At 37.8% G+C, this 15,248-nt stretch overlaps 1 protein-coding gene across 1 annotated transcript; it reads right to left on the reverse strand.

Moving 5' to 3' along the window:
- Positions 1 to 350: 350 nt before the first annotated feature.
- LOC139638400 (uncharacterized) lies at positions 351 to 7,202 on the reverse strand. Its single transcript, XM_071512530.1, has 4 exons — positions 7,120 to 7,202; positions 4,277 to 5,242; positions 1,239 to 1,456; positions 351 to 598 (listed from the first exon to the last, which is right to left on the reverse strand). Exons 1-4 carry the CDS (start codon positions 7,180 to 7,182, stop codon positions 529 to 531), a joined length of 1,317 nt encoding a protein of 438 aa, XP_071368631.1. The 5' UTR covers positions 7,183 to 7,202; the 3' UTR covers positions 351 to 528.
- Between the last annotated feature and the right edge of the window lie 8,046 nt (positions 7,203 to 15,248).

Genomic DNA, 15,248 nt, shown 5'->3' on the forward strand with positions numbered 1-15,248 from the left:
TCCCGCCAAAAAGGATGTGCCCTCCAGCAATGTGAGTCATGTGACTTTGGAGCAAACCATTGCTGATTTATAGGGGTTTTATCAGTGGGTAACACAGTTGACAATAATTTCTCGGACACACATAAAGTGAATAATTTCATGTAAATGAATGTTTTAAATAGATTTAAAAACAGCTTTATCATGTTTTAATGATTATTTTTGAACAATTAATGCTGAAATAATATATAAAAACATGTATTCTATAGTTAAGTTTTAAGAGCAAACTTGACATTTAAGAACTCGGACAGCACAATAACTGCAAATTCCAATATATAATTTGCATTTTTTGCTAAATAAAATATGGAACCTGTTAACTTTTTGTATTAAATGAAAGAGAAATATAATCCAATATAAAATTGGTCATTGTTTGAAATAATGACCAATAATATTTGGTAAAATTGACAAATACACCCCATGGACTTGAAATGTACCCCTAATTCTAGAATCACCCTTCTACATTCATGCATAGTTGACAATCTTTCAGATGAGTTACTCAATTCCTTTGACTTTCAGTTCATCTCGAACACGCTTCAGATAGTCAGGATCTGGGTATCCATAGCTGCAAACAAACAGAAAATGCATGGGCTACTTGTAAATTTTGTGATCTCATGAGGACAATTTAATGATCATGATGGAAATAAATATAATTATAACATTTAATCATATTGTACCTCTAAGTAATGTGTATTGAACATGTATAAAATGTAATGGCACTAGGGCTGGGCGATATGGACCAAAAATCATATCTCGATATTTTTAGGCTGAATGGCGATACATGATATATATCTCGGTATTTTCTACGAAGTGGGCTAAATATTCCGTTATAAGTAGGGCTGGACGATATGGACAAAATAAAATATCACAATATTTTTGACCAAATACCTCGATATTGATTGCTTTCACAAAATATTTACACAATGAGATTTTTGATAAATAATCATCAGTAATGTGGATATAATGACTAAGTGGGTAAAGGCAAATAATAAAACAGCTAGAACAGTCTGGTAAGTTCAGAAAATGACATCACTTTACTGTAATGCAGCCTTTAAAACCAGGAAAAGACAACACTTATGCCATATCACGATATTACGATATCCAAAATCTAAGACGATATCTAGTCTCATATCACGATATCGATATAATATTGATATATTGCCCAGCCCTAAATGGCACCAATGCAAAAAAAAAAATTTACTTACTATGTTGGGCCTCCATGTGTCGAGGTTTTGTGGTGAATATCGTTCCATGTGACCAAATTGTTCCTGCCAGTTGTAGAAGATTGGCCAACCGTGAAGATGAGCCGTTGATTGAAGGCTTGCTTCAGTAGATCCAGAACCTTCCTGCCCTCCGAGGAGTCTGGGAGATAAGCTGTACGTGACGCACCTTCATACCGCTGACCTGGATTAGGATGCTCCTCCTACAGTTAAAGGGTACACAAGTTTCCCATGAATACAGGCTCTGCTTGGTGATGTCATGTCCTGAACTGGAAGTTATAGAGGGCTTTCAGTTGATGTAATGCACTCTCTGGTGGCCATATTGGAGGTGCAAAGCTATTGAGTAACAGTGGCTAGCATGAGCTGGTTGCATCTATTAAAGTAGAACAACAGAACTCAGTGCACATTGTTGTTTAATCCAGTGGTTCTTGACATGGGGTCCGAGGACCACCAGGGGTCCTACAGAGGGTTCCAGGGGGTCCCCAGCAAATTGATGAATTGTTAAACTTCAGCATTATTTCATTCACAAGAAGTTAACACAGTTTGAGAATGTAGAAGAAATTACTATTTTGATCATAGTTTCTCTGTTATCTCTCTACCTACAATACAGATAGTCATGGAATTCTGGACAAAATCATATCTAATAATAAAAATATTCTCAGATTTGGGTCAGAGAGACAAAATCTCATCAAATGGGGGTCCGTGGCTCTAATGTGGACTAAGTTAGGGGTCCTTGATATGAAAAATTATGAGAATCACTGGTTTAATCAATGCTTTTTGCAATTTATGACAGAGACAAAACACCAATATAACAATGCAAGACAAGACAGAACAAGCAGAGCAAAGCCATACACCACAAGTACACAACGGGGTGTGTTGAGTCTACTGAGGTGAGCTGGATGTCCAGCCAGCCCTGCCACAGGAGGCGAGGCACCCTGAAGAGCCCAGTAGAGCCGAGCCCGACATGTTCAAGACCCTCCAGGGCAGTAAAAACCCCCATGAAGTCCTGCCACTGCCGGCTGTGGTTCACCACCCTGGAGAACACATGGGCAGGCAGGAGAACGGCCTGAGCCTCACTCACAGCAGACCGGGCGCCCAAACATTGGTGGACATTGTTAATTTCTGTGCTGTTTTTGACTGAGAACTGATCAGTTCATCATTGATACATGTGACTGATCTAACCATAGTATCTGGTTAGCTACCACTGTCTTGTTAACACATCTGATTTATAGCTACCATATCACACAGAAGCTAGTGTTAGCAGTGTCTAGTAAGGAAATGTTGACAGTAACAGTGGTTGCTTTGCTATATTAGCTAGTAGGGCTGAACGATTTTGAAAAAAGATCTAATTGCGATTATTTTGACTGATATTGCAATTGCGATATGATTTGCAATATTAGAGGGAATGATCATTTTTACATCATTATTCTCATTTTCATTGAAAAACGTATTCAAATGATTATGGTGTGATTTTTGCAGGGATCTATACCAAACAAAGATGTTTTCTTAAGTCTGTAGAATATGATGTGTCGGCCAGGACATCTCTGCAGCACCACAATATTTCATTTAAAATGGTATTTTGACACATTTCACCTTTAACAAATATTGCGCCTCCTGCGATTTGAAAATTGCAGTAGGCCATATTGCGATAAAATTTCGATTAATTGTTCAGTCCTATTAGCTAGGTAACAAATTCAAAGAATAACTACTTCTTCAGGTTAGCAACTCAGTGTTTTGGAGTAGAGTCTAAGACTAAAGACAAGACAGTTTAATGTGTCACAGTAACCTACATTTGGGAACAAATCTACCTTATCCTTATTATGTCACTTTTATTTCTAACACTACTGCATGGACCTGCAGTCACACCACAGCAATTGATTTGAGGTATCTCTCTTTTTAGCCTGGTTTTTATAAGCTTAGACAGACAATTCTCTAAGGGACCTCCCATGATGGAGCCTTGACGTGGTTGATAGGAAATGAAAGGAACAGTTAGTTGGCAGTGTCCAAACCATATTGCCGTTGGCACATAATTGGGCTTTGGTTGTCCCTTATGTCTCTAGAAGAAATTCCCTCTACCTGTATCTATGACTATTGCTAAGATGTTCGTTTCTACAGTTGTACTGTTCAACTAATGTATCCTCTCTTCTGTGGCCTGTGTTATATAATATACAACATATATGTGTAAAGGGTAGGGGGCCTTCCACAACCTGTGTATCCAATGTCAGCGTTCACACCTGATGAAAGGTATGTATGACATATGTACGCACATAATGCAGCAAGTGTAACCCACCCTGGTTCCTTCAACACCATAAATGACTCCCCATGAGATTCCAGGTAACATGTGGAGACAGAATTTAATTCAGCTTTTTGGGATCTTATGTACGATCCATAATGAAAGATGCTAAAATGAACAATGATCACAATGCTGATATGCTGCATTTTAAAAAATATTTCAAGGTTCCTACACATTTTCAATTAAAAAATTCCATACTTTTTCCAGACCTTGATTTGTTTTGAAGATTTTGTCTGGTGTTCAATATGATTTATGCAGATAAACATCTTGCCCCTGCTAACTAGGTCATATCACTGTATAGATGACTGTTCTTCACAGCGACAAATATCAGAATATGTGAGATGATTGGCAGGGTTCCTACACGGTTTCCATTTTAAAATTCCATATTTTTCCCAGACCCTGTGTTCTTGACCGGATTTGATTTTGGTGGGTATTTGATATAATGCATGCTGACAGCGGCTGGGTAATAAGAGCGTCCCTCTATCTGAACATTATTCTTCACATCAACAAAAACTGTGGACTCAAAGTGGCTCTACAGCAACATAAAAGCTAGAATTATGTGTGTATCGGACCTGAACCGCAGCATTTTCCATAATTTTCCAGACATTTTTTCAAATTCCCAAACTATTCAAGACCTGGAAATGATCAAATTCATTTTTAATACTTTTCCAGACCTGCGTAGGAACCCTGATATTTTCATCAGAACTCACATTTTTCTCTTTGTTCTTACCTTTTGGATGCCACTTGGAATGTAGTAATTAATGGTTATTGTTCCATATTTCTCATATCCAGGCAAAGATGACTTGTCTCTGGTGACGTCCATTTTACCTCCTTCAGGTTGTGTTCCTGTCAAAGCGCCGTAGAGCTCTCCGCATGTAGGGCAAACCGGTTTGTACTCGAAAGCCTGCTTCAAGCATCCCCTGCAAAACGAGTGCTTGCATCTCAACGTCTCTTTCTCTGTCGTCTTTATGGCATCCATACAAATTGCGCATGACTCTTCTTCAGGCTGTTTGCTGTGTGTATGGGACGGAGAAGAGATTCTGCTGCTCGGAGTATGTGTTGAACTTCTATGCCTTGGACTGAGGAACTCCTCCAATGCAACAATTTGCGCAAAAGGTCCGGTCACTGTTGCTTCATATTTCCCGCGTTTTGGTTCAATAAGGAGCTCTGTAAATCTTCTCTGCAAGTCTTTGAGGTCATGTGGATCTACAGCGAGAGACTTAATCTGCAGGTCCGAGGCAGTTCTTTGGTAGAATGTGACGAATCTCTCTCTGACAAGACTGGTATGAACTGGGTTGACGTTGCGATGGCATGGTTTGAATGTGACAGTTGTTTTGCCAGTAGGTGTTCTCAGGCTATGCTGCGTCTCGATTAAGAAACGGTTTCCTTCGATTCTCTTCAGTTCCTTTGAGTGTTTTTGCTCAATGTAGGCCATAACAACTCGAGCTACCTCGACTGGTTTGACGTGAGTGGGAATGTGGTCATCCTGGTGATTTGCGATTCCATTCTTGGCACTAGTGGAACCACGCCTTAGAGTAGACAGTTTCGTGAAAACGTCATCCATTTCCTCGTAGGATCCTTTTACGTGGTAACAGGATCCTTTTTTCTTGGTCTTGTAATCTCTGAGAATCCCCATTAATTGACTTGTATCTTTGTAATCTGCTTCATCCACAGTGACAGTGACCTCTGTGATGAACTACAACAAAACAACAAAAAAAGAAGGTTTGAGTTAGCTGCATGATGTATTCCATGTAAATGCAGTATGTTACCTTTTACCATTCTAAACCTATACATTTAACAATCTGGATAAACATTTTTCTCTATCGCTGTGCTTAATGAAGGGGATGCACCAATGTGATACTGAGCACTGGTATCGGGCCGACATTGGTCTATGGTCCTTAAGTTATTGGAAAGGGAACATTAATATCATTAATATCACATTGATTGACATAAATTAATCCAGGCTAAAACATGCTGGGAAGTTGTCAAATATTCAGATATGCTGTTAAAACTTAATTTGCGAAACAGGTAAAATGGAGTTAGTTCAAATAAATATGGCTCTGAAACATGCTGGTCTTCCTCAAAGTCCGACATGAATGGCCTATGGTCATTTTCAATCGCAAAGACCAATGGCTATGTGACTAAGTAGAGAGCTGCTGAAAGTTTTGATTTTACAAAACCGCAACAGAGACTTTTAATTTTGAATTGAGAAGAAGATCGAGACGAAGGCCTAGGGCTCCGGGTCCTTTCCACAATAAGATTTTGAAATGAAATAAAAACAATTACCCTGAAATTTGGTGGTGTGAATTTTTTTGGTTCTCATAGTAGTTGGACAGTAAAGTGAAGTCAGCTTGCAGATCCAGGACTCCAGAGTGCGACCATTTAGTCAATTTTGGAGATGGTGCGACTAAAATTTGTAACTAAGAGCACCAGTGTGAAAATGTAGAGAAAGAAGAAACTAGACATTCTTTCCTATTTGAGTATATGAGTGATATGACAATGTGTTCAAGTGAATTTAACTTGTTTCTAGGGCTGGGTAATATATCAATATTATATCGATATCGTGATATGAGACTAGATATCGTCTTAGATTTTGGATATCGTAATATCGTGATACGGCATAGGTGTTGTCTTTTCCTGGTGTTAAAGGCTGCATTACAGTAAAGTGATGTCATTTTCTGAACTTACCAGACTGTTCTAGCTGTTCTATTATTTGCCTTTACCCACTTAGTCATTATATCCACATTACTGATGATTATTCATCAAAAATCTCATTGTGTAAATATTTTGTGAAAGCACCAATAGTCATCCCTACAATATTGTCGCAATATCGATATCGAGGTATCAAATTAAAATTAATGGTAAACAAGTAGGCCTAATATTCATAAACATATAGGCTAAAATTTGAACAATTACTAAACAACAGGTTTTCAAGCTGTTTTAAGAAATATTCTATTAACTTTGAAAATGTATAATGACTTCACACTGAGGGCAACTACTGTGATCTGTGTCATTTTCCAAGGTTAGTATATCAACACAAAAAGTTCATTAACTTATTCAGGACAACCCGAATTATCCGATATCTGTAGCCTCAGGTGGGGTAAAGGCTGATATGTTTTTGTGCGGATGGCCTGTAATTGCCAAGAACTTTTATGCCAAGGGCTTTTATTTTGAAGGCTACATCCCTAAACCGGAAATAACCTTGCTGCCAACTGCTGTGCAAGACACTAACCGTACAGGGGCAAAGGAACATTTTTAAACCTTGAAATTCGAATGTAGGCCTATTTCAGCTTCAATATTAGCATTTTACATTACAATACATTACATTATGTCATATAGGCTAGTAGACGCTGTTGTCCAGAGCGACGTACAATAAGTAGCTAGTAGCCACGTTACATTTTGTTGTTTGTTTTCCCTCCAAGCATCTGAATGAAAGATTCTCTGCATGCAGCAGCCTATGAAATTCCTTGTACATTGTACTTGGCGATTAGCTAAACTTTCTGATTGTGATGGTGAAGAGAACATGTAACCGCCACTAAAGCCACTTCCTGAACTCATAGATATCCAACCTACCTCCATACCGAACAGACGCTCCTTTCGTCTCAAATAATGTAACATTAAATGATTTCTCTGCATGCAGGGCCGAGCTGCGGGCTTCAAGGTAACAACAGCAGGACCCTGACACACTCTGGGTTTCACTTTCAACTTGTCTCGCGCTGTGGCTGCCTTCACGTGCTGTCGGAATCTTCCAATTCAACGGTAGCCCTGATTAAAGGAAAGAATTCCAGTGTGATTTGAGTCAATTACATCAGTGATTCTCAACCTTTTTCCTATCAAGGACCCTTAATATATTCCACATTTAGGCCACAGACCCCCATTTGATGGGATTTTGTTTCTCTGACCCAAATCTGAGAATATTTTTATTGTTAGATATGATTTTGTCCAAAATTCCATGACTATCTGTATCGTACGTAGAGAGATAACAGTGAAGCTATGATCAAAATCTACATTCTCTAATTGTGTTAACTTCTTGGAAACGAAACAATCATCAATTTACTGGGGACCCCCTGGAACCCACTCAAGGACCCCTGGTGGTCCCCGGACCCCACGTTGACAACCACTGCAATACATGGTAAAACAGTGAACCACACATTTGCTTAAAAGTTATTTACGTGTGCTTCATGAAAAGAGATAACAGTGACACTATGATCAAAACAGTCATTCTTCTACATTCTCTAGTTGTGTTCACTTCTTGTAAATGAAATAATGCAGAAGTTTAACAATTCATCAATTTGCTGGGGACCCCCTGGAACCCCCTCAAGGACCCCTGGTGGTCCTCGGACCCCACGTTGAGAACCACTGAATTACATGCTTGATGCTCATTTTCTCCCCTTCATTCTTACATTGTTACATCTTACACCTCCAGTAGCTGATCATCATAAGCCACAATAATTCTAAAATGCTAAAATACCCTATCCCTATGTAATTTAGATTGATTGATACTACTTACTATAATTTATAATGTGAATTTATGTAATAAAGATTGTCAGGCTTATAAGGTGGTAAGGCCTTTTGTGCATGGTTTACAGGATTATTAATGATTTACCAATTCCAAATGTGAATGAGTTAAAAATATATTATTAACTGTTTATAACATAACTATAAACTTAACTATAACTATAAAAAGATTTAAATCGTTCTGAATAAGCAGCATGTCTGTGTTCGTACTACAATGATAACTGTAAACACATCCAAAACAATAACTATATTTTTGGATGCAGAGACAACTAAACATTTCCAACCAATCAAATTAAAGCCCTAAGAAAGAAGAGGCGCGAATGCTTGAGCAACAATGTATCGTTATAGTTTATAGTTATCTTTATAGTTATCGTTCTAGATGCACCACAAAACCAAACCCATTAATTTTACCCCTGAAATGTCCCAATTAAGGGATTTGTTATGCCATATGTGGATGGTTTACAGGGTTATTAATGAGTTATTAATGGAAAAGTTCCTGTCTCCCTGCATTTTTCATTACATTAGAAAGTAAGCAGTCAAGATTAAGGGGGTGTTTAAGGGAGTTTGGATGGGGTCTCCTCCATTAATCACTCCCTTAACTAATTTCAAGTAGATTTTGCATTAATTAAGGCAGTGGTTCTCAACCTAGGGGTCGGGACCCCCCAGGGGGTCGCGAGATCATTTTAAGGAGTCGTGGGTCGATTATGGGATAGGAAAAAACATATATCTACTATGCAGATTTTTCTCTAATTTTTTGCTTTTGTCTTGTCAAATACTGAATAGTTTTAAGCCTCTAGGCCTCTGGTAATGAATCAGATGAAATGACCTGGAAAAGGGAAAAGCATTCTTTGGTTGAAATGCAAATGCACACCTGTAACAGGGGCTCGCGAGTGGGCATTGCTTCATTTCAAGGGGTCACAAGTCAAAAAGGTTGAGAACCACTGAATTAAGGGAATGGATTAATGGAGATTTAAGGTTATTTTAAGGGATTACTGGTTCGTATTTCCGACCAAAAGTGCTTCAGAAGTCGTATTCACTTCTTCTTCCATTTCAGTGGAATTTACGAGGTGCACTTGAAGGCAGCATCACTACTCCATGCGCCTGCAGTACCCGCCGCTGACCATCAGAGGTCAGTAGAGCACCGCTCACTGGATTGGATTCCAATTATTGTCCGTGGGGTGACGCTGCAGTCCACCATGTGACCATATGGACTCATGAACAGTTCCCCCTATCAAGTCCAATCCCACGTATTTAACATCATGTCTGATCTGTACGGTCACACAGCAGTTCCATAATAAACGAGATTTTTCTGTTGACAGAATAACAGTCGGGGAGCTGTAGGTCTGTTCCAGCCCGGCAGGCGACTGACACACTTCTCCGCTGCTGGCGTCCGGTAACTTCACATCAATGATATGGTATCGAAAAGTTCCTCCCGGTGTTCAGCCGCCACACAGACACGAAGGACGCCCGGTCCGGATCACAGTATGTAGCCTGCGGACAGAGGACAGCAGTCACATCTCAATTTAACCTTGAACTGGAACGAGACGGTGGTGCTTAGAATGTTTCAGGTGAGGCCGAACTGCCTCTCCTGGTGTCTGTATTATGAAAGCCTTTTCATTTGTTCATGGTCTTTATATGAATATTTTTTGCTGTAGGTGCTTTTGTTTGAACATGGATGATGTTGTTGAGATCGGCGTGTGTGAAATTCCTGCTTTAACACAGTAAATAAAAAGGGCAACATTCAGCCTCGATGCAAGTTTAATCATAAAGTAAATAACCAACATCTAAATCATCTAGGCCTAATGTTTTTTTTTTTCATGGCATGCATAATATTTTGTAATATTCTGTTAAAAAAAAATAAAAAATAAATGCTGAACGTTGACTTTTGCAGTCAGGGGATGTTTTTATTTTTTTATTTTTTTTATTTTTTTTTTCAAATTAAAAGTTGGAAATAGGCTCAGTGTAGCCGAGCCTATAGTCGTTTGTGGTTTTAAAGACTGAGATAAATTATACCGCCATTTGATAAGAATAACAAACGACTAATCATGTTATAAAACAGGATTAAATGAAAGGAATATGCATTTATAAAAGTCATCTCGTCTGCAGCCTATATTGAATATTTATAAACTCTACATTTTTCCAGTTTTAGATGTCAATTTCACTTCTGGACTTCTAACAAATTAGTACAGCATCACCAATGACAAGTAATGGGGAAAGAAAAACGTGTCTGATTTATCTGGCTGAATTTATCATCTTGGGGTATAAAACTGTTTTTTTTTTTTTTTTCCCGCCGTCAGCCTTTAGATAGAAAATCGTGTGGGTTTAACAGCAGTGAAACTATGTGGATCGGATTGAGGCGGCTTTAGACATCTGTCAAATGCAGCCAATAGGATATACATTAGTAATATTGAACCACGCGAGAGCGAGGACGGATTAAGTCCCGATTCCTAATCTGATCAGAGAAGTCAGCTGGAGGCAGAAACAACAGGCAGACTCCAGAGTGAAACTGATAGCAGGTCAGGAAAAATAACACGCATTTTGCACACCTAGAATTTAAGCAAAAAAATCTAGAAAATAAACGGAACTTTACAAATCCATTGTAAACATTGACATCAATTTTAATTAATTCATATAATTCATTTAAAATTGTATTCCTGTCCAACATCAACAATGAAACTTCACTGCTGCATAAAAAGCGATTGTATGCAAACTCTGGATTTACATAGAAACCTGTCAACTCACACCACGTTTTGTGATTATTATTATTGATATTTTACATTGCATTGGATTGAATTCCCCAAACCCAATCTGCATCTAATATCATTCACCTCCAAACCAGCTGATATCCATTACATTTCTGGAGACAAGATATTATTTGGACAATGTGATAAATAGAGGAAATATTGGTCCTATATGCTCCAATGTTTTTCAGTAGATATGGATTTTTTTTTTTTTTTTTTTTTTTTTTTTTTTAGATTTGGCTTCAAAATAGATTTACATTATACATAGAATAGATTTGTAGCTCTTTTTGCTTGATCTTTGCCTCCATTCTAATTCTAAAAAACAAAATCCGATGTGGACTCAAAGCCTAACATGGCCTCAGTCTGACCGGCTTCCTGCAGCTCCAACTGTGGGTCTGTTGTTTTTTTTTGTTGTTTTTTTTGTTTGTTTTTTTTATCGCAGGTTGTTTGCTCACACCGGGATTTTCTGTTTCACCGAGGCTCTTTTGAAGCTGTGTCATTTTCAGAGCAAGTTTAAAAGTATTTTACTCATTAGCCAGAGGGAAGACAGAAATAACACCTCAAGTCCATTCAATTCAATACATCAGTGATTCTCAACCTTTTTCATATCAAGGACCCCTAATTTAGTCCACATTAGAGCCACGGACCCCCATTTGATGAGATTTTGTCTCTCAGACTCAAATCTAAGAATATTTTTATTGTTAGATATGATTTTGTCCAGAATTCCATGACTATCTTTATTGTAGGTAGAGAGATAACAGTGAAACTATGATCAAAATCTACATTCTCTAATTGTGTTCAACTATTCATCAATTTGCTGGGGACCCCCTGGAACCCCCTCGAGGACCCCTGGTGGTCCCCGGACCCCACGTTGAGAACCACTGCAACACATGGCAACACAGTGAACCACACATTCGCTCAAAAAGTTATTTTACGTGTGCTTCATGAAAAAGCTATTTTAAGGACACATTAACACATTACATACTTACACATTTTGAAGGAAAAAAAATTAGCCTACATTATATATCTATATCATGTGATTCTACCCTTGAAAATTGTGCTATTTTGCAAGTTTTATTGTTTTATTAGGATCCCCATTAGCTGGCAAATGAATGACTAGTCTTCCTGGGGTCCTCACAAAAAGCAATACAACACAAATAAATCAATAATAAGATAAGAGACCACTTAAGAGAACAATAACAATAGTATAAGGAACAACAATAATAATAGTATAACTAAAGGTCTTAACAGTGTATAACAAATTTCCATAATGTGATGTCGCGATCTTTCCAGCAATTATTCGGGTTCCTTTTTCTTTGCTAATACCAACACACACACACACACAACCTGAATAACAGGGAACGGCGTTCGTTGCTGCAGGAGGCGGCCATTATTCTGGAGTGTGGCTGTGCTCTTTCACTGATAGCTGCTAATTAACAAATCTTCATAGCGCACTAATTGGCGTTGTATGGGTGTTTGTTTGCAGCGCCGGGCACACGAGTGCTCGTTCATCTTTTTCAAACTTGATGCCCTCCCACTGAACTGGAATGGCGGCGTTTCGAGTTCGGAATCAAAAGGTGGCCCCGTTTTATGCCGAACAAGAGGGTCTGCTCAATTATGTGAACTTCATCATCTCCTACATACCCTAGTGGACTGATGCTAAAGTGCTGGAAGGCCCGTACTCGCTAGACAAACAGTGCCTCTGTTCCCGTAGACACCTCTTTTCCTTTGCTAGATTTTACGCCAGGGGGGTTATCACGTCGGTTTTTTGGGCATCTTTACCGGTTTTAATGTGGAAAGGCCTCGGGGGGAAGGACAACAAGCTGGGGGGGGGGGGGGGGGGGGGTTTCGATAAAATGACAAGTATTATTTCCTTGCATTGATTTGGAAAATCTAGCGACACTGGTTTGCACAGAAAGTGGGTCCAACATTTTGAAAGCTGGAATATTTCACTTCTAAAATGAAAAACAGCCGTCAGTTGACCACAGCTTAATGCGCAGTATGTAGGGCTGGGCAGATATGGTTGAAATCAATATCGCGATAATCATAAGGATTTTTCTCGATATCGATATATATCACGAGATGGTTCATGTATGCAAAATCACGTTAAATAATCAAATGAATGTTCATCTCATTGAACCGAATGGTAATGTTAGGTGTGATATCAAACAAAACAGAAATATTCAAATAATATTCCTACCATACCTCATTTTATGAGAGTTTTTAAGTAAAATTTGCTTGTCATCATCAATTTAGACAGCAGAAATGTGTGTCACGATATCAAAATATCTTCATATCATCACGATATGATTCCACTGAAAGACGATAAACGATAATATTGAATTATCGCCCAGCCCTAACAGTATGCCCTAACTGTGTTGACCATAACAGTGAGATCAGTGGAGGAAGACACTTATCTTCATCTGCTGTATAACACTTTAGATCAAAGCTCCAAAATGAAAAGATGTGTTGCTGTTATCTAGTTATTAATGCATACATACGCTTCTTAACTTGTAGTAAATATAATATCATGCTGTATATGTGTGTGTGCTTTTACAGCTGTGCTTAGATGATAATATATAAGACTGTGCATTGTATGTTATTGTATTGTATGGAACTGGACACTGGAACTGGATCGACTTGAAACAGGTTTTGATCCCAGTAGGATTAACCTGGCTAAAAGATAGATAGATAGGTAGATAGATAGATAGATAGATAGATAGATAGATAGATAGATAGATAGATAGATAATAAGTATATAATAAACTGGAACTACTGATTGGATCTACTTGAAACAGGTTTTGATCCCAGTAGGATTAACCTGGCTAAATGATAGATAGATAGATAGATAGATAGATAGATAGATAGATAGATAGATAGATAGATTGATAATAAGTATATAATAAACAAATATTAAAATGAATAGAATACATAAATGATAAAATAAAACAAATAAATAAATTGATACAAATAAAAAAATACATTTTTGGAAAACAATATTAAACTCTAGCCAGATATTTGTATTAGTTATAAATCTGTGACTCACTGTCATATGTACAGCAGATTTAATATCCACAAAATGGTTTGACCTCTTCGATTTTTCTGTTTTTTCATTTGCTGCACGTTGTAAACTAAAGTTGATCTAGTTTCTATTCAATGCTGCTGCAGCCATTGGGGGCCGAACTACAGGATGAGCTATAGTGGAAGTAGCTAGCCTAGGGGGGGGGGGGGGTTGAACTCATTTAATTGATTGTAGCTGCACTGAAAGTTGGGAGCGGAGAGAGAGAGCCTCATGTCCTGCTAATGAGTCAACACAATCATAATTAATGCTGGTTAAACGCTGACAGTTTGTGGCACGGCATAAATAAACAGCCTCTGTCTTCCTTCCGCTAAATATCGGCCGGACTCCGATGGTTTGTTGTTCTTATTATTCTAATGAGCTAATGATCAGTCATTACTCCATCAACACAAACAAATCACACAGATGCCTTCCCAACAGGTACAGCAGGGCTCAGCTGTGGGGGGGAAAAGAAGTTAGATTTCGCCTAATATTTTTCACTATTTTTCACTCGACTGTCCACACGAGCTGAATCTTCTCTGTTGAGATTCAGGCACATATAAGTGAATGCAGTTGTGTGTCGGATTTTTCTCCATTTGTGCAAGTAAGATTAGATGAAATGTTATTGATCCCTTTGGGGCAAATTGGGTCGCAGCAGCAAATCATAACAGGATACAGCAGAGACAAATAGAATATAAACATGAAAATGGAATGGTAACACTTTACAATAAGGGTCACTAAGTTAAGGGTTAGTTAATGCTTAATAAGGGTTACTTAATACTTAATTAACAGTTAACTAATGTGTAATTACTAATGGTGTTCATGCTAAGGTATTAATTTATACATTATTTAAAAGTTTATAAAGATGACTATTAAATAATGTATAAATTAATACCACAGTTAACATGAACACCATTAGTAAATGATTACCAGACACATTAGTTAACTGTTAATTAAGGGTTAGTTAATGCTTATTAAGCATTAACTAACCCTTAATTCATGTACCCTTATTGTAAAGTGTTACCAATGGAATATAAACAAGAATATAGCAAATGTATGATTGTGAATTACGCGAAAGTATAGATCACAGCATTATTAGGGTGTGCAGAATAACAGCAGTACTTAAGCAGAACTTATTGAGATTATGGGTTATGATTGTGCTTCAAGGTTGGGAGTCAAAACTCACACACCGTTTTGTGTTTTGTTTTTTGTATTTAATTTTATTAATTAATTTTTCTTTTTGTATTTTATTTTATTTCTTTGAAATGACATCAAATTTATAAGCCACAAATAATAATAATAATAATAATGATATTCGATACTGCGGAAAATATTGCGGTATTCAATATAATTGAATATTGGCCCAAGCCTACTATATATAGCAG

The sequence above is a fragment of the Centroberyx affinis genome, unplaced genomic scaffold, assembly GCF_046629955.1.
Source record: "Centroberyx affinis isolate AG114_WGS23_722 - 3 ecotype Tasmania unplaced genomic scaffold, CSIRO-AGI_Caff_v1 ptg006331l_1, whole genome shotgun sequence".
NCBI classification, from domain to species: domain Eukaryota; kingdom Metazoa; phylum Chordata; class Actinopteri; order Beryciformes; family Berycidae; genus Centroberyx; species Centroberyx affinis.

Excerpts from the sequence above, each read along its gene's own strand:
- LOC139638400 (XM_071512530.1), bottom strand. The coding sequence starts at position 7,182 with ATGCAGAGAAATCATTTAATGTTACATTATTTGAGACGAAAGGAGCGT. Across the intron at positions 5,243-7,119 it reads AGCGTCTGTTCGGTATGGAG|TTCATCACAGAGGTCACTGT; the intron begins GTAGGTTGGATA and ends GTTTTGTTGTAG. Across the intron at positions 599-1,238 it reads ACACATGGAGGCCCAACATA|CTATGGATACCCAGATCCTG; the intron begins GTAAGTAAATTT and ends GTTTGTTTGCAG.